At 62.5% G+C, this 23870-nt stretch overlaps 2 protein-coding genes across 2 annotated transcripts; one reads left to right on the forward strand and one right to left on the reverse strand.

Moving 5' to 3' along the window:
• Positions 1-1333: 1333 nt before the first annotated feature.
• SPPL2B (signal peptide peptidase like 2B) lies at positions 1334-15561 on the reverse strand. The gene is made up of 14 exons (XM_004378495.2): positions 15422-15561; positions 10899-11018; positions 10109-10291; positions 9063-9152; positions 8589-8728; positions 7905-8047; positions 7308-7404; positions 6974-7090; positions 5380-5461; positions 4597-4671; positions 4409-4471; positions 4157-4256; positions 3547-3624; positions 1334-1515 (listed from the first exon to the last, which is right to left on the reverse strand). The coding sequence occupies exons 1-14, from the start codon at positions 15485-15487 to the stop codon at positions 1334-1336; spliced, it is 1536 nt and encodes a 511-aa protein (XP_004378552.1). The 5' UTR covers positions 15488-15561.
• Positions 15562-15628: 67 nt separating this feature from the next.
• Positions 15629-21925, forward strand: LSM7 (LSM7 homolog, U6 small nuclear RNA and mRNA degradation associated). Its single transcript, XM_004378655.2, has 4 exons — positions 15629-15651; positions 15734-15824; positions 17874-17945; positions 21634-21925. Exons 1-4 carry the CDS (start codon positions 15646-15648, stop codon positions 21774-21776), a joined length of 312 nt encoding a protein of 103 aa, XP_004378712.1. The 5' UTR covers positions 15629-15645; the 3' UTR covers positions 21777-21925.
• The last annotated feature ends 1945 nt before the right edge of the window (positions 21926-23870 follow it).

Raw genomic sequence — 23870 nt, forward strand, 5'->3', positions numbered from 1 at the left:
ACAGAGGGCCGGGGAGGGGACACAGAGGGCCTGGGACACCTGGGACAGACACTCGTGGCGATGGGCGGGTCTGTGCGCCACGTCCTCAGAGGGCCCGGCTGTGGTGGGGCAGGCAGGGGGCACCCCATCCCGACCCCAGCACCACATCCAGCCCAAGCAGCGCGGCGGGCGGTGGGAGGAAACCTGGGGCCCGGTGGCCGGGAACAACAGGGCTATGAAAGGCCCCTTTGTCAGAACACCCGGCTCTTCCCGACTTGTGCTGGCCCCTTGGACGGGACGTGGGCAGACACGCGCCTGCGGCCGGAGCCCGGCGCTGGGCCCGGCTGGTTCCTCTTCCCAGCTCCCCGGCTTCTGAACCTTGTGGAACACCCCCCCTCGCCCCCCGCAAAACAGAGACCCTTTGAGAAAGGTGTGCACAAAAGCTGGAGAACTTTCTGGAGGACTGAGGAAGGGGTCCACCCAGGTCAGACCTGAAGCCGCCGCATCCGTTCAAGCGCTTCCCACACTGGAAGGGATGGGCTAAGCGTCAGGTCCACAAAGCGGAGCGCAGGAGCGCCACACGCGACGGGCACCTCACCTGGGGGTGCTCCTCACACGTGGACCATTTACACGGGGCCACACGTTCTCAAGACGTAACTGGTGCTGATGGAGTCGCTCCCCAGGTGCTAACCACCTCCCCGAGTCACCCAAGGGCACAGACAGGACGGCCTTACGTTGCTGGGCCACAGCAGGCCAGCTGGGTCCGTAAGAGCCCCTGCCAGGGACAGAGCTGACCGTCCTCCCGTCACGTGGCCTCTGGCCGCTCTGAACAACAGAACCGCCTCGCCGCTAAGCCCACGCTCCCACACGGGCCAAGGCACACAGGTGTTCAATTCTCAGCCTCTCTGGGGACGCCACCCCACCAGCTGCCTTCCCGGGCCAGGGCGAGGGGGACGGGCTGCCCCTCGCCCAACCCCGACTCCACCTGTTAGCCAGATGGGGCCCAAGTGCTGGGGTCCGGCAGGGCGGCCACCCGCCCACCCCCAGATTCAGCACTGCTCTGTGTGGTGGAAAGTGCCGGAAGCTAGAGGCCCAGGCACGTGGGTGTTACTGTGCTCGGGGACCCGCAATCACAGGGAAGGTCGGCACTCAGGGGTGAGCAAGACGCCAGACCAGCCCCGCAGCCCCAGCGTGCCCCGCTCTGGCCGCCTCAAGCAGCCCGGACAGAGGACGCGCCACCCGAAGTGCGGCCACGAGACACGCCAGCGCGGGGCTTAGTCGCACGCGGGGAGGGAAGGAGTACTCAACTTTAATTCTAGTTAGGGCTTATTAGGCTACTACGTCTCGCAGACAGTCATAGCAAACCGGTATTCACCGCAAAGCCGCTGCCTGTCCAGAACATGGCCAGCTCCCGGCGCCACAGCGCCACACTGCAGCTCGTCACCAGTGTGCAGGGCACCAGGTAGAGCAGGGCGGGCTGGCCGCGCTGCATCAGGGCCAGCGCCACGAACGTCACCAGGAGGCCGATGCCGTAGGCTGGGGACAGCGGGACAGAGGGGCACGTCACCTCGGGCCGAGGGCTCCCCTGCCCTCGCACCCGACAGGGTGCGCCCACTCCACCTCTGTGGGGGCACAAGGCCGGAGACGCACGGAAAGTGCCTCCAAGGCAATGAGGAACCTTCCCGCCGCTCCCAGGACGAGATCAGAGCCGATCTCATTAGCTGTGCGGCTGGGGGGGTGGGGGGACGAGGAGCAGGGGGATGGGGGACAGGGGTAAGGAGTGGGGGACGAGGAGGAGGGCTTTCTGGTCAGAATCTGGAGAAGAGGCCAAAGGCCGGTGACCACAGGAAGGACCCGGAATCAGAGAAGCGGCTGGAAAAAGAGCTACAAAGGGTGTCCAAGTGTCTGACTTTAGAAACCTTTAATTGGAAAAAAAAACTTAAACGTAGGTATGTAGTTTAAAAAAAACGCAAATCTTTGATAACTGAACTATGGTTATGGAAGAGACCATGCTTGTTCTGAGGTACTTAGGGGCCAAGGGGCCCGATGTCTTCAACTTACCCCCAAATGGTTTAGAATACATGAGTCTATCTGTCTATCTACCGCTGTCCTGAGTTGCCGTCAAGTCAACCCTGACTCACGGCAACCCCTCGTATGGCAGCAGAACTGCTCCCCGGGGTTTTCAATGGCTGATCTTTCAGAAGCAGATCACCAGGGCTTTCTTACGAGGCGCCTCTGGGTGAGTTCAAACCACCAACCTTTCAGCTGGTAGTCGAGTGCTTAACTGTGTGCGTCCCCCAGGGCCTCTGATCTATCTACAGGGAATAAAGCAAATGTGATGCAAACAGTAACAGCTGGTAACCCTGAGAAGAGGGCACGCACGAGTTTTTGTACTATTTTTGCATCTGTAAGTCTAAAACTATTTCCAAATAAAAAGCTACAAGAAGAGGGGGAAAAAAACCTCTTTTCCTGGGAAGCTTCCACCAAGGGAAAAGCCCCCTTTGGCGGCCAGCACCTTCAGCTCTCAGCTGCTTTGTCTGGTACTTGCCTCCGCATTTCCACAGGTGACTACACGGCGCCTGTCGGTTCTAGCCCACCTCGTCTCCTGGGGAAACGCTCCAGGAGAAGCCACATGCGGACAGACGCCATGTTCACTACCTAGGGAAGACCTACGTGCTCTCCGTTACAGGAAGGACAAACACGGTTCCATAACTTACTGCTCAGCCCAGAAAAAATGTCTCTGTAGCTGTATTTTCAAGGAGCTCTGGCGGTGCAGTGGTTAAGGCTGCTAATCTGAAGGTTGGTGGTTCAAACCCACCAGCGGCTCTGTGGGAGAAAGACCTGGCGATCTGCTCTTGTAAAGATTACGTCCCGGGAAACCCTATGGGGCAGTTCTCCTGTGTCACGTGAGGTTGCTGGGAGTCGGAACTGACTCGCCAGCGCCCAACAATAGCAGCCGCTGTGTTTTCAAGGGAGGCAAGGTTTAGGACCCTCAGAAGGAACGAGGGAACCAAGGTCATGGCCACAGTGTGCGGGCCAAGGGCGTGAAGGGGTGGACTGTAATGACCCAGAAACACACTGCAAGCTCAGCCCGTCCGCCTGATACTACAAGCGGGCACTGGAGGGGTCTCCCCTCCATGGGGGTCGGGAAACCCAGGGCTTGTGGTCTCTGCACCCACCCCAAGGGGCAGGAAGGGGCGAGGTGTGGGCTCCTGCCAGCCTGGCCCCTGTGCGGAGGGAGGCCAAGGTGTGTGCGCACATGGACGCGTGTGTGTGCGTGTGTGGGAGTGCAGTTCTCCTCCTTCAAGAGCTGGCCAGGTGGTGTCCGACCACGCTGCTTTGGGAGATTTGGAGAACACGCACGTCCATGCTTAACAGAAACAGTGCGTTTACGTAAATGGCCTTGGTGACAGAGAAACAAATCCAAACGACAAGAGGAAAAGAAGACTCGAGAGAGAGAGAACAAAAGCGTGGGGAAGAGAGCAGACCTTGAGGCCCGCGCCCCACAGCCTGGATTCTGGGCGGGGGGCTTGCGGGGCGCGGGGCGGCTTGCCCCGGGGCACATACCGACGGTGCAGGCCACGAAGTAGATGCGGGAAGACTGCACCTGGCTGTCGAACCTGTGGCAGTAGGCCACCAGCAGCCCTGGGGAGAGAGCGCCAGAGCTGCGCACCACCTGCCAGAGGCCGCCCGCCAAGGCCCCTGTGTGCCTGTTGCCCCCCGAGTCCAGGGTGCGGGGACACAGTGGACGGGACGGGATGACCACCGGGTGCCTGCCACCTCTCAGGGGGACCATGCTGCCCACCCAGCGCTGAGCTGGGATGACGCCGTTCATGGTGGGTATGGGGGACGCGTGGCCGCAGGCAGCGAGCCCCGGCAAGCTCACACGCAGAGCTTCGACTGAGAGCGGCAAGGGCTGGCTCCAACGGGGAGGCCGTGCCCAAGCCCCAGGTGGTGAGACTCTGGGAAACAGCGAGGTGCCCCTCCCCTGGGTGCCAGGATCACCACCCATCAGCAGGAGCCTTGGTGGCCCAGCCTGCCCCACCCCACCTCCACTCTGCGCGTCCTCACCGCCCCTGCCCCTGCCCTCGGACCCGTCACTCCCAAAGACATGCTTCAGCCGCCAGGGGAGAACGGCCTGGTGCCCCAGTGGGCCCACAGGAGCGTAACCTGGTACCTGGCACCAAGATGTCCCCGAAGCCCAGTAGGGAGAAGGGCCGGTCACACAGGGCCAGCGGGGAGGCGTTCAGCCTGGGCACCTTCAGGACCATGGGCAGCTGCGGGGACAGGGGACCCGGCTTAGAGCCCCAGGTCCTCCAGTGGCCAGATCCCCGCCAGCAGGCTATGCTGCCACCCCCGAGCCTCGGGCAGGAGCGTCCCCACACCCCTGCCGCTCGCCCTGCCGGCAGGACAGGCCGAAGACACCCACCTTCTCGTGGGTGGCCGAGTCTGAGGGGCCAGTGGCCACTTCCACCATGATGCTGTTTCCGCTCTACGGAGAGGGCCTGTGTCAGGGGCTGGGCGGGCTCGCTGTGGGGGGTGGGGCGGGCTCGCGGTGTGGGGGGCGGGGCGGGCTCGTGGTGTTGGGGGACAGGCCGTGGTGAGACGAGACCCTACCTTGGTCAGGAAGGGCGTGATGAAGACAAAGAACACGTCGTAGGTGAAGAGCACCAGCAGCAGCAGCGTGCAAGCCTGGGGACCAGATGCCTGTCAGGGGCTTGGAGCTGTGCTCGGGGCACCCAGAGCCCCGCACCTGGTCTGAGGCTCTGATCATGCCATCTTGAAATTCTGACGCGCCACGGAGGCCCGCAGGCAGTCCTGTCCCAGCCCAGAGCGTCTGTGGGTCCCCCAGCCCGCCCCCGTGCACGGAAACCACCTCCAGGACACACGCCTCCACCTCCTCGCTTTTTCCTCTCCCTCCCCGAAAGGATCCACGCTTCCCTGTCGGGACGAAGCTTTTACTACAAAACGCTCAGCCCCAGGGGTGTTCGCCAAGCTGGGGCCGGAGTTCCAGGAGGGAGCACACGTCAGACCGAGGGGTTCTGAGTGACGCAGGAGACACCCGTGAACAGGGAGGGGCGGGGGCAGGGAAGCGTGACTGCTGTTTAGGTTCCTGAAGGTTTCTGAGTGCTGGATGGGAGTCCCAGCCCTGCTCTGGGGAGCCTGCCCCCTGCCCCCGATTCAGGCAGGTGTCCCCAGGAGACCAGCTTGCAGGACCTGCCTGGGCTTTCAGGCCGTGACCCTCACGTCGAGGCCACGGAGCAGTCAGCACCACGTGCTCAACGCCAAGCCGGCCTGTCACCCTGCCTGCAACCCCAGCCGCTCAGGGGCTGCCCTCGCCCAGCTGGCACAGGGCGCCCCCAGACACAGCCGCCGCTCCCGCCCGCTGCAGAGCCTGACCTTAAACGTCGGCAGGCGGATGGTTTTCAGCATGTAGAGGCAGAAGGCGATGCCCAGAGCGTCTTGCAGGACCCAAGCCCACCTGGGGGACAGAGCAGCATCAGTGCCAAGCACAGGCTCTGGGGCAGCTTGAACCCACGCCGGCCTTGCCCTGCGCTGACATGGCTGGGACCCCACCTCTTCGGGCCTCAGCCCCAACCGTCACAAGCTGTGATCCCGCCCACCTGGCCCCAGAAAGGCCACAGTTGAGCAGGTGACACCAAGGGACACAGGCATGACACCATGAAGCGTGGCTCAGAGGCAGCACAGGAATATTTTTTGGTCACTGGGGACCCAACCCGTGGGATGGACATGCGTTGGGTGGATATGCCTGCCCAGCCCTGTGCGGACCGGGGCCACCATTGTAGGGAAGGGCCGAGGCGCTATGTCTGCTAAGCTTGAGTGTATCTGTGACAACATGTTTTCAGCCACGTGGAACACTGGTGCTCCTACTGCCTGCACTCACACACGTGCTCACACACAGGGGTGGGGGCTGCGGGTGGCCCCAGTGAGCCCCGAGCCTGAGGCCTTGGGGCCCTGGGATGCAGGGCGGGCACAGCAGATATGCCGGGGTCTCCCCAAGTGGCCACCGGGACTGGAGACGTGGCAGGCAATGAGCAGGGCACAGCAGGAGGGGCCGGGGGCACCCAGTACTGCTGAATGCCCGGGGGACCACATGGACAATGGGGGCTGGGGGACACTGGGCCCTTAGCCCCGTACAACGCCCCCCATGTGTCCATCCAGGAGGCAGCAGGCTTTCGGCCCCTGATAGCACCACCCCCATGTCCGTCCTGGGGCCCACCCCACCAGTGCCCAGCGGGAGGCAGCTGGCTCTCAGCCTTGGACAGCGCCCCCTCCATGTCCATTCTGGGGGCCATGGCACCAGTGCCCAGCGGGAGGCAGCCGGCTCTCAGCCCTGAACAGCGCCCCCTCCATGTCCATTCTGGGGGCCATGGCACCAGTGCCCAGCGGGAGGCAGCCGGCTCTCAGCCCTGAACAGCGCCCCCTCCATGTCCATTCTGGGGGCCATGGCACCAGTGCCCAGCGGGAGGCAGCCGGCTCTCAGCCCTGAACAGCCCCCCCTCCATGTCCATTCTGGGGGCCATGGCACCAGTGCCCGGTGGGAGGCAGCCGGCTCTCGGCCTTGGACAGCGCCCCCTCCCGTGACCTTCCTGGGGCTACGGCACCAGCGCCCAGCGGGAGGCAGCCGGCTCTCGGCCCTGAACAGCCTCCCCACCCCGTGTCCGTCCTGGGGGCCATGGCACCAGTCCCTGGCAGGAGGCAGGAGGCAGCCGGCGTCTCAACGCAGATTCCAATCACGCTTGTGGCACCAGACAGCCCCGGCTCTGTCCAGACCCCATGAAACGGGCACCGTGAGCACGGGGCCGGGGCCGGGGCCAGCGCTGGAGACCGCGCCGCGCCGTGTTGGGGGCTGTTAATAAGCGAGGCGCTGACCTGGCCCGGGCTGCTCCCACGGCCTCAGGGGCGTCTAAGGACAGCGCCACCCGCCCTCTTGCCATCCTGCTCCCTCCTGGCCCCGCCCTTCCCGACTCACTGGTCCTCGTTGCGGAAGACGCCCCACACCACGCTGACAGTGACACAGGCCAGCGCCAGCAGCAGCATGCGGACCTGCGGGCGCTTGCGGAAGTAGGGCAGGCTGTTGTCGGGCACCCTGCGGGCGGGAGCAGGCAGTGAGGCCCCCCGACCACACCCCCACCCCTCCCACCCGCAGGCAGAGGGGCCCCTCAGCTCCCTGTTCAAAGCTGCCCCCGCCGCCTGGCCCTGACGCCGCCTGAACCCCCGCCCTGCCCTGCGCCGGGCTCCACAGGCGGGGCCCAGGGAGCGGGGCGCCCCCCTCAGGGCTGAGCAGGTCGACGCCCTGGGCTCACCTGCACCTGCCGAAGGGCAGCCTGCGGACCGCGGGCGCCAGGCAGCTGTAGAGGCCGGTGGAGGAGGCCAGGCAGAAGACCGCGATGACGGCATAGACTGCGGCGGGCAGAGCAGCGTGAGGGGCAGGGGCACGCGGAGGGGAGGGTGGTGCCGACCCGCCAGGCCCCCGCCGTGGCTCAGCGACCGCGGCACTGATTAAAGGCTGGGCAGTGCGGGGCCTGAATGGGCCCTTGTTGTGGCGGCCGCCCCGGGACAAGGCCTCCATTCACAGCTCGCGGCCGGCTGCTTGAGTGGGAACCCGGGGGCTCTCAGGGCCTCAGTCTCCACACAGGTGGGACAGACACACCGCGTGAGGGCGGGTCCCGGCCAGGGGGGACACTGAGGTGGTCACAGAAGCAGTAGAGCACCCCCCCACAGTGAGGACAGGTCCCGGGGTCCCTGAGGGGCGCACCAAGGGGGTTGTAGAAGCAGTAGAGCACCCCCCACCCCAGTGAGGGCGGGTCCCGGGGTCCCCGGGGGGTGCACCGAGGCGGTCGTAGAAGCAGTAGAGCATCCCCCCCAGTGAGGGCGGGTCCCGGGGTCCCCGGGGGGCGCACCGAGGCGGTCGTAGAAGCAGTAGAGCAGCACCAGCATGGAGCAGCACATGACCACGAACACGCAGATCATGACGGGGGTCACGTCCACTGCCTCATCCTCCTGCTTCTCGAGCCCGTCGTCCCGCTTGTGCTTCATGTACCTCCTGTGGGAGATGGCAGTCAGGGTGGCCCCCCTCACAGCTCCCGTGAGGACCCAGCAGGCCCCCTGACCACGGAGGACGGCCTGCAGCCCTGACCTCAGCAGAGCACCCCACCTCAGAGGGCACAGGGCCTGTGGACGAGCCCCCAGGTGTGTTCACAGAGGCCACGTTCCAGCAGGTTCTCTAGCTGACTGGGGAGTAGGATCCGGCCACCCCCTTCCCAGCACTGTTACCTCCACATTTCCATTTCCCACACGTTAAAGGGGGGGGCTTCGCCAGGAAAGGAGAACACGCACGCACACGACACGTACATGTGTGCATACCCGACAGATACATGTATACCATGCGCCCATATATCGACGCTCACATCTACACACAACACGGACACTGAGCGCGCGCACACGTGCACTCAGATAACACGCGTGTGCGTGTACACATATAACGTGCACACACGAGCACACCATGCTCACATGCTGCACAGACACGCACGTACACCGCGTGCACACACGCAGGCACCCACGGCGCGCCGGCGCGGGGCACTCACCTCCTCACGTCGCGGCTCCCGGCCCAGTAGCCCCCGATGGCGACAGTGCCCACCGCCATGATGAAGATGATAACCATGTTGTAATCCAGCACGGGCTCGTTGGGCGCGTACAGCGCCGCCTTCACCGCTCGGCCAAAACTCTGCCTCGGGGAACGTGCCAGAGCTCAGCGCCGGGGCCACCCTCCTCCTGGGGCTCCCAGCCAACCCCCAGACCCCAAGTCTGTCCCGTCACCCACCGTGGAAAACTGAGACCACGTGTCCACATGAGCCTGGGAGACCCACTCACCCCCGCTCCTGACCCTGAAGAAGCTGCCTCTGACGGAACACATTTCCGCAGCCAGGGCGGGACAAAGGGTCCCTCCCGTTTATGTAAACGCAAACCCTGATCCCAGTCGTACATGCGTGCGTGTGCGTGTGTGCATGTGCAGGAGAGCTGGGGGGCCCTGGAGGGGGAGGAGGGTGGTGGCGGGCCACCTTGAAAATGTCCAGCGTGTCACGGTGGCTAAGCAGGGCCACGGGGATGCCGATCTCCTCATACTGTGTCTTGTTGCCTCCGGGGGGCACCTAGGGGCCGGGAGTGGGAGGAAGGCCACAGTGGGGCTGCGCTCCTGACTCGCGGGGCCAGGCAGCCCGTGGCAGAGCTGGCTCCCTCTAAGGTCAGGGTCCTGTGTGGGCCTCTGTTAGACTGTCAGCAGCCGCCCAGGAGCGCCCTGACGAGAAGCTGACTCAGTTATCCCATGCTCGACGTTAACAAGTGTTTGTCCCGGAAGTGGACCCTCCCTCTCTGTGAGGCTGGGGGCTCCTGGCCCCCCTGGCCTGAGCTCCTGTCCCTTCTGCCCACCACTTCCTCTGGCCCCGGCCTGGGTCAGCTTCAGAACGCATCCCACACATGGTGGGGCAGATGACAGCTGGTCTGTGTGCAGGGCCAGGCTCGGTGGGGGGCCTCGTCTGGTGCCTGCCCCCAAGGCACAGCAGAGCACGAGGGGCCCCGACATCCATCCTCCTCCCCTCACCCCCTGCACTGGGCTCACCAGGCCCAGCACTATCAGCAGTGAGCGCCTGCCCGCCCTGGTCACGTCGCCTCTCCTCCCTACCTCAGCCGCCCCGGGGCCCCCCGCTCTGCCCTCCTGTACCCCAGCCACCCCGGGGCCTCCTGCTCTATCCTCCCGTACCGCAGCCGCCCTGGGGCTTCCTGCTCTACTCCCCTCTGGAGGCAGGAAGAGGCCAGAACCTAGTGCACCAGCCCTGCCCCCACCGGGTGCCTGCCATCAGAGCCTCCTCGACAGAGCCGGGCACCAGCCCTGCCCCCACCGGGTGCCTGCCATCAGAGCCTCCTCGACAGAGCCGGGCACCAGCCCTCCTCACACACCCCGGCCCCCCATCCAGTGTCCATCCCTGGTCAGCAAGGCCCCGGCGTCCACAGCAGAGCCTGGCCCTGCACAGAGTGGGGAGGTACCTCTGCCCACTGCTGCCCAGGAGAGCTGCTGCGCCCACACCTGCCCGCCAGGGGCCGTACCTACCAGCTTCTCACGGCTGACGATGAGTAGTCCACGCGCCCCACTGCCCTGGGCCAGCCGCACTTTCTCATAGAAGGTGCAGTTGCCCCGCGCCACCAGCGGGATCTGGTTGCTGAAGCCCCCGGTGGGGAGGTCGGCGGGCGAGCAGAGCACCGAGGCCGACCAGTCCTGCAGCTGCAGCAGAGGCTGGGGGACGGGGGTGGGGGTCATGCACTGTGCAGAGCACCTGGGACCCACCCCAGGCTAGTTCTGCCCAGACAATGGCTAAGTCTACAGGCAGGGCCAGCCGCTGGCAGGGGAGCAGGCCACGGGGAGGGGCTGAGGGCAGGGGAGTGTGCTGAGGGCAGGAGAGCGAGCAGGGGTGTGGGCTGTGGGCAGGAAAGTCAGCAGGGGAGCAGACTGAGGGCAGGGGGGCAGGCCACAGGCAGGGAGGCAGCTGCCTTCTCGGTGAAGATGTGACCCACCCCACACCACGGCCCTCACACTGTCTCCCTCTGGGTCCCTCAGGGCTGCACAGGGCGAGGGGAGGGGCTGAAGTCACGCCCTCAGGGCCCAGCACCAGCTGCTTGCCTCCAGGAAGCCCACTGTGCCCTCAGGGACTGGGGCCTGAGGCCCTCCACCCCCCCGGCTCCGGCTCAGACTCCCGGATAGATGGGCGCCTGGTCTCCGTACTCTAGCCTTTATCCCTGAGGACTGCAGCCTCTAGAGGGTGTTCATAGCCCAGAACACCAGGCCCAGCCCGGAGAGGTGGGGGCTCCCCCCAGGACGGACCCCGGGCCCTGTGGACGCTCACCGCCTTGCCGAGGTCGTGCGGCAGGTGCGCCCACTGCGGGTTGTAGAGGACGCAGTAGTCCCGGCCGCGGGGGCCGCCTGACTCGGAGACCACGTGCACCATCCCGTACTCACAGGCCACCTGCGGGGTGGGCCGCCGGCATCAGGACACCCGGGGGGGGAGGGGGGCCCACGGTGCTCAACAAAGGGTGACCGCTGTGCCCCATCAGGTTTGGGGTGGGGACAGGTGGGCAATTGCCATGGGGGGACCGGGCGGGGGGGAAGTGAGCCTCCCTGGAACCAGACCTGTCTGTCCCCACGCCGCCTCACTGGCTCCCACTCTGCATGTCCGTGAAATGAGGACCACCCGCCTCCTGGGGCCCTCCGGGGTCATTGGGCCCGGGAATGCCGGCGGCTCCCCCTGGAGGCAGGACAGCAGGGCCACAGCGAGCGCCCAGGCCCCCTGCAGGGCGCTGTGTGCCCAGGCTCAGGTAGCCCCCTCTGGCCGGCGTCTCCTCCCTTTACAGGGTGACGGCAGCTGTCTGGGCTCCGGGCACGTAGCACCCAACGGCTCCCGTCCGCACAGCGGCTCCAAGCAAAGGACCCAGAGTCCCCACCCCAGCACGTGCCAGTCGGTGTGATCCCACGGTGCTGGGGCCAGGTTCCGGCTGCTCCACCACACGCAGGTCAGGATGAGGGCAGCCCCACTTCCGGGTCTGGAAAGACCCCCGGGCCTGCAAGAGGGCGACGGGCCCCAGGAAAGCACCTTGTGCTAGATACCACGTCACACCGCAGCCCTCGGGGACGTCCCCAAGGCTTCATCCCTGGAGTCTGAGGCACACTGCTCTCTGTGCCCCTGTGGCCCCCATCCTGCAGCTCCTCTTCCCGTGGGCCAGGGATGGGCACTCTGCTCCTCGGGGTTCCCTGGTCCCACCCTGGTGACAAATGATGGCAGCTGCTCACGTGGCCCGGATGAAGGCGGATAAGCCCTGCCGCTGGGGAGGTCTAGGGCACAGGAGGTGCTTCACCAAACGCAGGCTAAGGCGCCGGGGGTCTCACAGGCCCCGAGGTGCTTCACCAAACGCAGGCTAAGGCGCCGGGGGTCTCACAGGCCCCGAGGTGCTTCACCAAACGCAGGCTAAGGCGCCGGGGGTCTCACAGGCCCCGAGGTGCTTCACCAAACGCAGGCTAAGGCGCCGGGGGTCTCACAGGCCCCGAGGTGCTTCACCAAACGCAGGCTAAGGCGCCGGGGGTCTCACAGGCCCCGAGGTGCTTCACCAAACGCAGGCTAAGGCGCCGGGGGTCTCACAGGCCCCGAGGTGCTTCACCAAACGCAGGCTAAGGCGCCGGGGGTCTCACAGGCCCCGGGGTGCTTCACTAAACGCAGACTAAGGTACCAGGGGTCTCACAGGCCCCGAAGCAGGGTCAGCAGTCCCCGTCCCCAGCTCCCCCAGCGGGAGGGCACCCCTCAATCAGCACTACACCCTTCCCCACAGGCCCAGCGGTCAGTCAGAGCCCTTGGCATCGAGCCAGGCTCTGCATGGAGCCCTCTGAGAGGGCGCAGGTTCCACGGCAGGGGTCCGAAGCCTACAGCCCGCAGGCCAAACCAGCCCGCTTCTGCTTGTGTAAATAAAGTTTTATGGGCACACAGCTGTGCCCACTCGTGTACCCACAGTCTGTGGCTTTCTCACTATAATAGCCGAGTAGTTACGACAGAGACGTGTGGCCAGCGGAGCAGAAGGCGCTGACTGTCTGACCCTTCCCATGGAACCTTTACTGAGGCTGCTCCACGGGATCTAGACTGGGGGTGAAAAGTACGTTCGTGTAACACGGGAAAGGACAGAAACTGCCTTTTACAGAGGTCATTTAAGGGTGCGAATCAGGCTTCGTGGACTGTCCTCCCCCAAATCGGCAAAACAAACTGGCTTTCTCTTGAAAAAGGAGCACGTGCTTTTACCAAACACCAGAGAGGCACCGTTCTTCTTGCCTGCTGAGTTACAGGAGCTGGGAGAAGGACACACATTCCACAAATACTCTGAGCTCCGGGCTGGTCCAGCCGTGTTCACACAGGCCCACAGACGGCACATCTGCCTTCTCACAGCTCCAAAGCGGGGACAGCACCCTCCAGGGAAACTACAGAAGTGCCACGAAAGGGGCCGATTTCCAAGACACCAAGGAGCCAGGCTGTGGGGCAGTCTTTCTTCAAGGAAACCAGTAAACCACTGGCTGTGGAGTCAACCCCACGTGTCAGAGCAGAACAGGGCTCCACAGGGTTTTCAGTGGCTGAGCTTTTGGAAGTAGGTCACCAGGCCTTTCTTCCGAGGCGCCTCTTGGTGGACTTGAACCTCCGACCTCTCAATGAGCAGCCGAGCGTGCTCACCCGTTGCACCACCAGGGGACTGTTCCTTCCCAGAAGACTTGGTGAAATCATCAGGACCCAGAAATCATGGGAAAAAGATGTGAAGATGGAGGGGGGGCAAGGCTGGCGCGGGACGGGGGGGCAGCTGTCATCTTCCATCTCATATGTGTCTCACGGTAACTGGGGTGGGGAGTGACAGTGGGAGAGGTCACTTTTCTCGTCCAAGGTCACAAGACGGTGGCCTGTGAATTCAGGACTGTCACCGAGCAGCCTCCACCCGGTGGGAGAGTTAATCTTACTCCTGGGAGCCTGGAGTCCAATACACCCATTCCACTGCAGGACGGACAGGACGCCCCATGGCACCAGACTATGCCCACGAGGGGCCACAGCCGGGGTGTGGGGAGAGCAGGGCCCACTGCTCTCTCTGAGCTGCCGAGACTCTCCGTAGCCAACTCCCCAGCACTGTGGGGCCCCCCTCCATGGACTCCGCCCGCCCTGACCCTCGGCTTGGAGCCACGCCCCCAACCAGCCCTTCCCTGCCGCCTCCCTTCAGGTCCATCTGAACGGCCTTTCTCTGGTGTCAGCTCTCCCTCCTGTACACAGACCACACTCGTCAAATAATCATCAGCTCTGGCACCTCCTGGCCTTGCTCATGCTGCTCCCGCTGCCTACAACACCCTTCCTCTCCCTTCCCAACCTAGCAAACTCCTATTCATTCTTCAAAACCCTCCTCCGGTGGCACTGCTTCTGAAGAGCCTTCCCAGGCAAATTCGCCAATCATGCCCTCCATGGCACTCCCATGATTTTTCCACCTCTTGCTTTCCGAATCTCACACAACACGTCTTGAGAGCTCAACATTCTTGCCCTCAAAGTGTTACAGGCTGGTGGGCGAGGGGAAAGAGTAAACAGGCGGGTACCACGTGCTCAGTGCTACAACCGAGGCAGTGAGGGGGGCTGGGGAGGGGGTGCCCTAGAGAGCTTCTGAGAGGGAGGAACAGGCAAGTGGAGACCGGAAGGGTGACTAGGGATGAACCAGGCCATTGTGCAGGAAGCAATTTCCAGGGTAAAGGAAAAGCCCAGAGAGAAAAGTGCCACCTATAAAACCCGCATCCTGTCTGAGGGAGTCAGGAAGGGAGGGAGGGAGTGGCTCTGGGAGCAGTCACACCACAAAGACCTTTCTAAAGGCGACGAGATGTTCTGCGCGAAGGCTCTCATCTGGAAGCAACAAGCTCTGACCGCTTTTGGAAAACGGCCCCTGCTGCGTGGAGTGGACTGGGGGCGGCGGAAGCGGGGTGAGAGTGGCCACAGGGAGAGCCGAGGGGGCGCTCCAGCAGAGCTGGTGGTGGACAGGCTCCGGAGACGTGTGAAGGAAGAGTTAGCGTTGTCAGGGAGGAGGACTCAAGGTTAACGAGCAGCAGCGAGGTCTGGCTGATCGGCGCACCATTCCCAGAGCTGCTACGTAACCCCGGAAAGAACCAGGGTTTGGAAAAAAGATGCACTTAGGAGGACAGCAGCTACTCGTGGCCCGTGCCCCACGAGAAGCTGAGACCTTCAACATTAAGCGACAAAGAAACAACACACTCAACCTTTGGCTAATCTACACAACTCCACTCTTGCCCCCCTTTTGCAGACAGGCAACTGGCGCTCAAAGCGGGCAACTCCCTTCTCCAAGGTCACCGAGTAAAAGATGGGCGTAGGATTCCCTCCAGCCCGGGGCTGGGCTCTTAGCTGCCCCTAGACGCTGCCCGGCATGGGGTCCCGCGCTGCCCCCTCCGGGGCCTTTCCCACTCCCCTTGGGGCGGGTGCTAGCATCATGCTCATTTCGCATAAGAAGAAACTGAGGCTCGGAGAGGCTCAGCCACCGGGCCAAGGCCGCAGAGCCAGAGAGGGGCGTCCCGGGCGGCGGATGGGGAAGACCCCGAGACGGACAAGCAGACTCGGGGAGGAGAGGACAGGGGTCCACGAACCTCAGCCCCGTTCGGAACTGAGTGATGCTGCAGCCAGGGGGGATTTCCGTGGCGAGGAAGGAGACGAGCCGGGGAAGAGCCTGCACGGTTACTCCGGGCCCCACACCCGCGAGGCTGGAGCGCGGGGGACGCGGGTCCCCGAGGCTGCCCCCAGCCGGACGCCGCGGGGTCCCGAAAGCGTCCCCAGGGGCGCGGGGCAGGGGGAGCCGCAGCCCTCACCTGGGCCACGAGGAGGAACAAGGCCGCCCAGAGCCGCGCCAGCGCCGCCGCCGCCGCCACAGCCATGTCAGCTGGTCCTCACCGCAGCGGTCGCCTGATGTTTCCCAGCAACGCCCCGGGGCGCCGCGGCGCGCAGGCGCGGGGTTGAGCGGCGCCTGTGCGCGCGTGGGTGACGTCAAAGGGCGCGCCGGCGGTGCCTGCGCAGAGCGGCGCGGCGCGGCAAGATGGCGGTGAGCGTGCGGAGGGGCCCGGCGGGCGGCGTGGGGCTGGCGGGGCGTGCTCCCCGCGTGACGCGCTCTGCTTTCCTCGCAGGACAAAGAGAAGAAGAAGAAGGAGAGCATTTTGGACTTGTCCAAGTACATCGACAAGACGATCCGGGTGAAGTTTCAAGGAGGCCGCGAAGGTGAGGCGGCCGCCGCCAGCACCTTCCCTTAACGATCTAAGATAATTAACAAACGATAATAACAACTTAACTCTTAGGCAGCGCTTTCTCCGCGTAGGCAGTGCTTTAAGCGCTGCATGGGAACTAACTTGTGCAGTCCTTCTAACAACGCCGGGAGGCAGATGCCGTTGTGCCCATTTTGCAGATGGGGAAATTGAGGCTCGGAAAGGGGAACAGACTTAACCCAAAGTCACACTGATGCAGCCGCGATTGGTATTCACGAGTTTGCCTCCTATGCGGTCCTGTCCCTCCAGCTCCCGCCCAGGGGCTTCCGTTCCTGCTCGCCCGACATCAGAGTTCCCCAGCCGGGGACGGGGGCTAGATCGTTTTCTGGGCTGGGGCCGTCCTGTGCACCGTAGAGGCTTAGCAGCATCCCTGGCCTCCACCCACTCGATACCAGTAGCAACCCCTCCCCTTGAGTGATGACAACTACACATGTCTCCAGCTATTGCCAAGTGTCCCCTCGGGTGGAATCGCTCCTGGTGAAGAACCCCAGCCCTGCAGTCAGTCTCCACTCATTAAGCAGAGGGGTCTGTGAAAAACAGAACTTGAATCTCCTTGCTCCCTGCTTAAACCCTCCTTGGCGCCCCATTGTGCTAAGGTGAAGTCCAGACCTGTATGGCTGAGTTATGTATCCAGCACCTGACAGCCACAGGGCTGGAAAGGCACACGTTTGCTCTCTGCCTGGAATACTCTCGAACTGCCAGGTTAACCTGCTCCGATCTCAAAGGCATTTGCTCTGGGAAGCCTTCCCGGATTGTCCACCTCAGGTCAGGCCCCTTTGTTTTAAGCTTCTAGTAGCACCTGCCCTGAAGATACTGGGGGCTCAGCGATAGAGTTCTTACCATCCATGTGGGAGACCCTGGTTCAATTCCCGGCCCATGCACCACGTGTGCAGCCACCACTTGTCTATGGAGGCTTGCTTGCGTGTTGCTGTGATGCTGAACAGGTTTCCACAGAGCTTTCAGACTAAGGTGGATTAGGAAGAAAGGCCTGGCAATTGAATTTTGAAAATCAGCCAGTGAAAACCCCGTGGATCCAAACGGTCTGATCCACAGCTGATTGTGGGGATGGCCCAGGACCAGGCAGCGTGTTGTCTTCATTGTGTGGCATAGTCTGGGCGGCTGAGGGCAGCTAACAACAAGCACCCGTCACAGTTGGCAGCTTTATGCTTGTTAGTGTGATGCTTAACTCTGCCCCAAAGGAATCTGTTGGCAAGGTGGTACTTCTCTAAGGGCAGGACTAGGTCAGGTTTTGCTCACTGCCTGCGGGCAGTGCAGGCTCCCCGTGTGCCCAGCCCCGCGCCCAGTGCCTGGCTTGCGTTATTGCCTTTGATGCTCGCCTGAACCGTGTGACCTGGCTGTCTTTATGAGCCCGTTTCACAGACAAGGAAGGAGCCGTGCTGGGGCAGCGGTTCAGCACTTGGCTGCTAAACGAAAGGTCGGCGGTTTGAACCCACCAGCCACTCTGCGGAAGAAAGACCTGGCCATCTACTCCCGTAGAGATGACAGCCTAGACAGTTCTCTGGGGGCAGTTCTGCTGTGTTCTGCAGGTTCACTGTGAGTCGGAATGGACTCAGTGGCAACGGGTTTGTAGAGGAGGAGCCTGAGGAGGTCATGCAGTGGAAGGGTGCAGAGCCAGAGCTCAAACCCGGGCAGTCAGGTGGCCGTCCGCACCAGGGACGGGCAGACTTCTCCCTCAAGGGCCAGACAGGGAATATCTTCAGTTTGCAGACCAGGCAGTCCCTGTCCCGCTGACTCGCCTCGGCCACCACTTGCTCATTTGTCTTGTTCTGCTTGGAGCTGGCCGTCACTGTCTTCAGAACTCCTCCTTATGCCCCCCAGTCCCTGACTCCCTCATCCTTGGAAAGGTGGGCCCTTGCATCTGTGTCTTTTGTTGGGGGGAGGGTGTGAATCTGCCTGGCCCCGGGCACTGAGGATACTCATTGAAAGGACAGATGTTGATCTCATGCCTTCTCGTTTCTCCCTTCTGTCGGGTGATTTCTACAAGCCAGTGGAATCCTGAAAGGGTTTGACCCCCTCCTGAACCTCGTGCTCGATGGCACCATTGAATACATGAGAGGTGAGCACAGGCCTTTTCCTTTTTGTTTGAAACGTACAGAATCGATGTCTAAGTTATGGGTATGAAGCTGCGTTCCATCCCCCACTGGCCCTGGCGTTCCTGCGAAGCCTGTGGAGCTCATGGTCTCAGGAGTCAAAAAAAATGTTCTGCCAGCACATGCAGTGGTTTTTCGGTGCTTGTTACGTATTGCTGTTGAGTCAGTCCTGACTCACAGTGATCCTGTAGGACAGAGAAGAACTGCCCCGCAGGGTTTCCAAGGAGCGGCTGGTGGATTTGAACTGCCAACCTTTTGATGGGCAGCCAAGCTCTTAACCACTGTGCCACCAGGGCTCCGGCTGCCTGTTAGGTACCTAAAATGTGCTGGGCCTGGTTAGAAGGACTATGAGGGAAGGAGACGCTTTGGGACTAGGGAACCTGCCTTGTCTTCTACCACACCTGTCTGTTCAGCTCCAGCTGCTGGCAGAGGGTCTGGGTCCCCAGTGGCCACCCCTCTTTTCCAGAGGACCCTCGTTCCTTTCACTGCCCATTCACCTGCCTCCCCCTCCCTTTCCCCTCCCCCTCATCTTCCCCCCCATCCTCCACAAGGCCCTGCCCAAGTCCCAAGACCCTTCCCCAGGCTCCCTCTGGTCAGGCTCCCCCAGCCCGTCAGCCAACCATTTCTTCAGCTGAGCACGCGGGTGATACAGACAGCTAGGAGGGGACTCGGGGGCCTAGTGGGGACCACTGGGCCCTGGCTGAGGGATGCTGGGGCGCCGGGAGGGTCTTGCCCCTCGGCAGCCCAGCAGCGTGGTTGAGGCAGGACTGACTCTTGTGGAAAGTTCAACAGCTTAGTGCAGCCACAGAGGGCGAGGCGGGCCGGGGAGGGGGAGGCGGGCCGCAGAGGGGGAGGGGGCCGCGGAGGGCCAGGCGGCAGGGCAGAGACGTCCTCTCGGCAGGGAGAGCTGGTTCAGGCCCAGCCACCCACTCCCCGTGGGGCGTCTCGGGGGCCCCTCGCTTTCTTTCCTCCACACTGGGTCTCCAGCTGACCAGGCTGCCAGTTCGGCCTCCCTGGGCAGATGGCTTTCCTCGTCTGTGAGAGGGCAGAGAGGGCAGCCACGCGGGTCGCGGGGAGGTTGCCCGGGCGTCTACTTGTGAGGGGCGCAGACGTGTGCAGTGCCTGGCGGCCCTCAGGTGTGGGCGGTCCACTGCCAGCTACTTTCATGCAGCACCTGCCGAGGGCCTGACGTCCACCCGCGGACCAACCCTGCAGCGCGGTGCAGCCGCCATTGTCCCCACGAGGTCTGATAGTGGCAGAACCAGATTTCAAATCAGGTCCCTGACTTCAGAACCTGAGCCGCCCGGTTCCTGTCTGCGTCTCCCAGTGCTGCTGGAACAGACACCACGAGCAGGCGGCTCTAATGAACAGAAGTTTGCTGTCTCGGACCTCAGGAGGCTGCGAGCCCGCACTCATGGCTCCAGGCGAAGGCCCTCTGTGGGCTCCGGGGACGTCCTTGTCCCTTTCAGCTGCTGTAGCGTTCTTCTCATCCCTTAGCGATCTCTGCGAGGCATCTGTGCTCCCGTCCACGTGTGCTGTCTTCTTTCTGTGCTTATTCTGCTCCCTTTATGTGTCCACAGCGGTTGGGTGTATAAGACATGCCGCTGTGCGTGGAGTAGGGCCTCGTTAACATAACAAAAGGGAGCCCTGGTGGTGCAGTGGCTGAATGAACTGCTAACCAAAAAGGTTGGCATTTGATGGCCCACAGCCCCCACCAGACTGAGTCCAGGACAACTAGATGGTGCCTGACTACCACCAGTGACTGCTCTGACAGGGGTCAAAACACAGAGTCCCAGACGGGGCTGGAGAAAAACGTGGAACAAAATTCTAACTCACAAAAAAAGATCAGACTTATTGGCTTGACAGAGACTGGAGAAACCCCTAGGGTATGGCCCCCGGACACCCTTTTAGCTCACTAGTGAAGTCACTCCTGAGGCTCACCCTTCAGCCAAACATTAGACAGGCTCATAAAACAAAATGAGACCAAAGGGGCACAACAGCCCAGGGACGAGGATGAGAAGGCAGGAGGGGACAGGAAATCTGGTAGTGGGGAACCCAAGGTCAGGAGGAGAGAGTGTTGACATGTCGTGGGGTGGGCAACCATTGTCACGAAACAAAACGTTTATTGTTTAATGAGGAACTAGTTTGTGCTATAAATCTTCATCTAAAGTTCAATAATAATAATAACAACATTAAAACGGAGGGAAAACAAAAGAGGTTAGCGGCTTGAAGCCAGCAGCAGGTCTGCAGAAGAAAGGCCTGGCGATCTGCTCCCCTAGAGATGACAGTCTAGGAAACTAGGGGGCAGTTCTGCTCTCACGTGGGGTCTGCGGGAGTCGGCATCGACTCGACAGCACACAGCCACGACATAGAAAACTCTTCCCAAGTGGGAGCCCGTCCACAGAGCGGGAGTCAGGGTTTTCACACGTATTTTGGGGACACAGTTGAGTCCGTGACAAGCCTCTCCCAGCACCGTGTGAGAACAGTAGGGGGGACTTTTCATTGCCCAAAGCCTCGCAGCAGCTCTTCCGGAACCTCCTGCCACCCCGTCACCCCACGGCTGACAGCCTCGTTTGACCAGCGCCACAGGGCCTTCTGGGACTTCCCAGAAACCAGGAGTCCTGCTCGTGTTTATTTCAGCCGCCATATGGGAACTGAGCCCCAGGGGCCCCTGGCGGCTCGGTGCCCCTAATTAGCTGTGACCTGGTACTGCCCGCCTCCTCTGGGGCACGTGTCCTCATTGCAGAATGGAGGCAGCTGTTTCCAGAATGCTCCTCCCGACACTAACAGTCTGTGGGCCACCCCGGGGGGAAAGGCTTCCCGCCTGGGTCACTGCAGCCTCCGGGTGGCCTCTCGGAACGGCACTCGGCTCACTGGCTGGCCTACAGGAGGTGGTCACCTCTGGGCACAGCTCCTCTAAGGTCAGGGGTTGACCCCAGCCCTCGTGGGATGGGAGGTGGGGAGGAGATTGTGCGGCGACCCTGTTCCCAGACTTGGCCTGCCGGCCAGGCCCCCTCACACCCCTTTAGTGTCCTAGGGCTTCCGTAACAGGAAACACAATCCAAGACCGGGAATTGGTTGTCTCCTGGTTCTGGAGGACAGAAGTCCAATTGAGGACGTTGGCAGGGCCGTTCTCTCTATTTTTCGGGAAGGTCCTTCTCTCTCTCTCTCTCTCAGCTTCTAGTTAGGTGCCGTCGAGTCGGTTCTGACACAGCGACCCCATGTGACAGAGTAGAACTGCCCCACAGGGTATTCCTGGATGTCATCTCTGCGGGAGCAGATTGGGAGGTCTTTCTCCCTGGAAACGCTGGGTAGGCTCGAACTGCCAGCCCCTTGGTTAGCAGCTGAGCGATGAACTGTGGTGCCACCAGGACTCCTTCAGCTTCTGGTAGCTGCCAGCAGTCCTGGCGGGCTGGCATCTGCATCTTCCCACGGCGTCTGTCTTCCCCCTGCGTGTGTCCGTGTCTGTTCTGTGTTCTAAGACCCCACTCAGATGCTATTAGGACTAGGACCCAGGCTACTCCGGTATGAGCTCGTGAACATAAGAAAAGAAAACGCCCATTCCTGAGCAGGGTCCCGTCCACAGGTGTGGGGTCAAGACCATGTGCTTGGGGTATGTGGTTCAGTCCCTAACGTGCCCCTCCTGTCCCCCAGACCCCGATGACCAGTACAAGCTCACCGAGGACACGCGGCAGCTGGGCCTGGTGGTGTGCAGGGGCACGTCCGTGGTGCTCATCTGCCCGCAGGATGGCATGGAGGCCATTCCCAACCCCTTCATCCAGCAGCAGGACGCCTAGCGGGCCGGGGGGCGCCGGGCGGGGCAGAGCGCAAGGCCCTGTTCCGCGGGCTCGGCTACCCCCTCCCGCGCGCCACACCATCCTCCAGAGCAGAAGCTCTTTTGTTTTTGTACAGGTTACTTTTTTGTTTTGTTAATAAAACTGCAAAACTCAGGTGTTGAGGAGCCGTGGGGTCTTACTTTCTGGATGAGAACTGGGTCCGGGGACTGGGTTTGGTCCATCGGGGTCCCTGAGCACCGGAACAGTCCAGGCTGGGTCTGCGGGGCCCATTGTGGGGACAGACAGTGCCTGTAGGCCAGTCCCAGCTCCCCAGAGTCCCGCAGCACTGAGGCTAAGCTGGGGGCAGGAAGGCGGCAGACCCCTACATCACCAGCTAGCCTCTGTCCCAGAAGCCCCCCGAGACCAGGAGCTGCGCCGGATGTTTCCGGAAGGGTGGGACGGGACCCGCTCAGCTTCCTGCTGGGCACAGCCCTGTCTCTGCTCTGCCCGTCAGCACCCCCTCCTCACACGAGCTGGGGGGAACTTGTAAAACCCGGCTGTCCAGGCCACGCCCTGCCAAAAACCTCACCGTAGCTAAAATATAACAGACAGACAAACGGACCTCTAAGTTCCCGCCCTGACGCCCTCTCCGAGGCCCCCCAGCCCTCTCGCTGTCACTGCAGTGCAGACCCCCGGCCACCTTCTCCTGCCCCCGGGCCTTTGTTGCCTTCTCGTCCCAAGACCACATTCCCCAGCCGCCAAGCACCAGTCTGCCCCGTCGCCAGCTGCCGTTGAGTCGGCTCCAACTCGCGGCAACCCGGGACGGAACGCTGCCCGTCCTGCAGCATCTTCACCGTGGTTGGTCTGCTCGCGGCCGTGGCTGCGGCCACTGTGCATTTGCAGCGCCTTCCGCCCTAGGGGGCTTGTCTTCAGCACTGTGTCAGACAGTGTTCAATTGTGAGCCTTAGGGTTTTCACTGGCTGAGTTTCGGAAGTGGATCACTAGACCTTTCTTCCTAGTTCCTAGTCTCGGTCTGAAAGCTCCGCTGAAACCTGTCCACCATGGGTGACCCTGCTGGCATTTGAAATCCTGGTGGCCTAGCTTCCATCACAGTGACACACAGGCAGATGGGTAGCATCCTAAATGCCCCTTCTTAGAAAGGTTGGCTGTTTCCTGGCGCCCACACCCAGGTTCCTAAACTCCGTGTCCTCATTAGGATTCCCAGTCCCCCATTGTGCTCTCCCCACTGGGGCAGCACCTTGTCCGTCTGTCCACCCCTAGGCAGGCCAAGTGAAGGAGGAAAGACAACGAGGGTTCTGGGAGCAAGTCAGGGTCCAGGGCTAACCTGGTGGGAACCGTAGACCAAAATCCAGGAAGAAAGGCCTGGCAATTGACTTACGAAAACCAGCCAGTGAAACCCTAAGCATCCCACTGGCCTGATCTGCAGCCATGGCGGCGGGGGGATGGTGCAGGACCAGGCGGCATTTCCTACCACTGGGGAGGCGGAGGCAGAGGGTGTCCAGGGCCACACAGGAAGCCAGTGGCAGAATGGGGACAGAACTCAAGACTGGGGCCAGATGGCCTTAGGTAATCTGACACCGGCTCGCTCCCTGGCTTATCGGGGATCTGGGCCCGCGGACGGCAGAGCCGCCGGCTTTGCTGGGGCCGGGCGGCATTAGCCCCTTTGGATCCAGGGGATTAATTGTCGGTCCTTGCAGACAACCCGCGTACCTGCTCCTCTCCCTTCCTTCGCTGACTATCCTTGCCATCTGGCCTCCCCATGCTGGATGGGGGAGAGGCCATCACTGCCGGGCCGGCTCGGGGGCCGCGGGCTCCAGGGGAGGACGGGGCAGTGGGGTTCAGGATGCCCCCTGTGCTAACACTCGACCTGCCACGCGTGCTGTTGGGGAGCAGTCACCCCTGTGTCCACTGACAAACTGGGGGAGCCGGACACCGAGTGGGGGAGTGACACGGGAGGGGCAGAGAGCCCAGTCTTTAGAGTGGTCTGCCCCCCAAATCCACGCTCTGTCCACGTGGGACACCCGGCCTGCCCTGTCTGAGGCCGGACACAAAGGCGAAGTCCTCGGGGTCGCTGCGGGATGACACAGCCTGAGG

This window comes from Trichechus manatus, unplaced genomic scaffold, assembly GCF_000243295.1.
Source record: "Trichechus manatus latirostris isolate Lorelei unplaced genomic scaffold, TriManLat1.0 scaffold00057, whole genome shotgun sequence".
Lineage (NCBI taxonomy): Eukaryota > Metazoa > Chordata > Mammalia > Sirenia > Trichechidae > Trichechus > Trichechus manatus.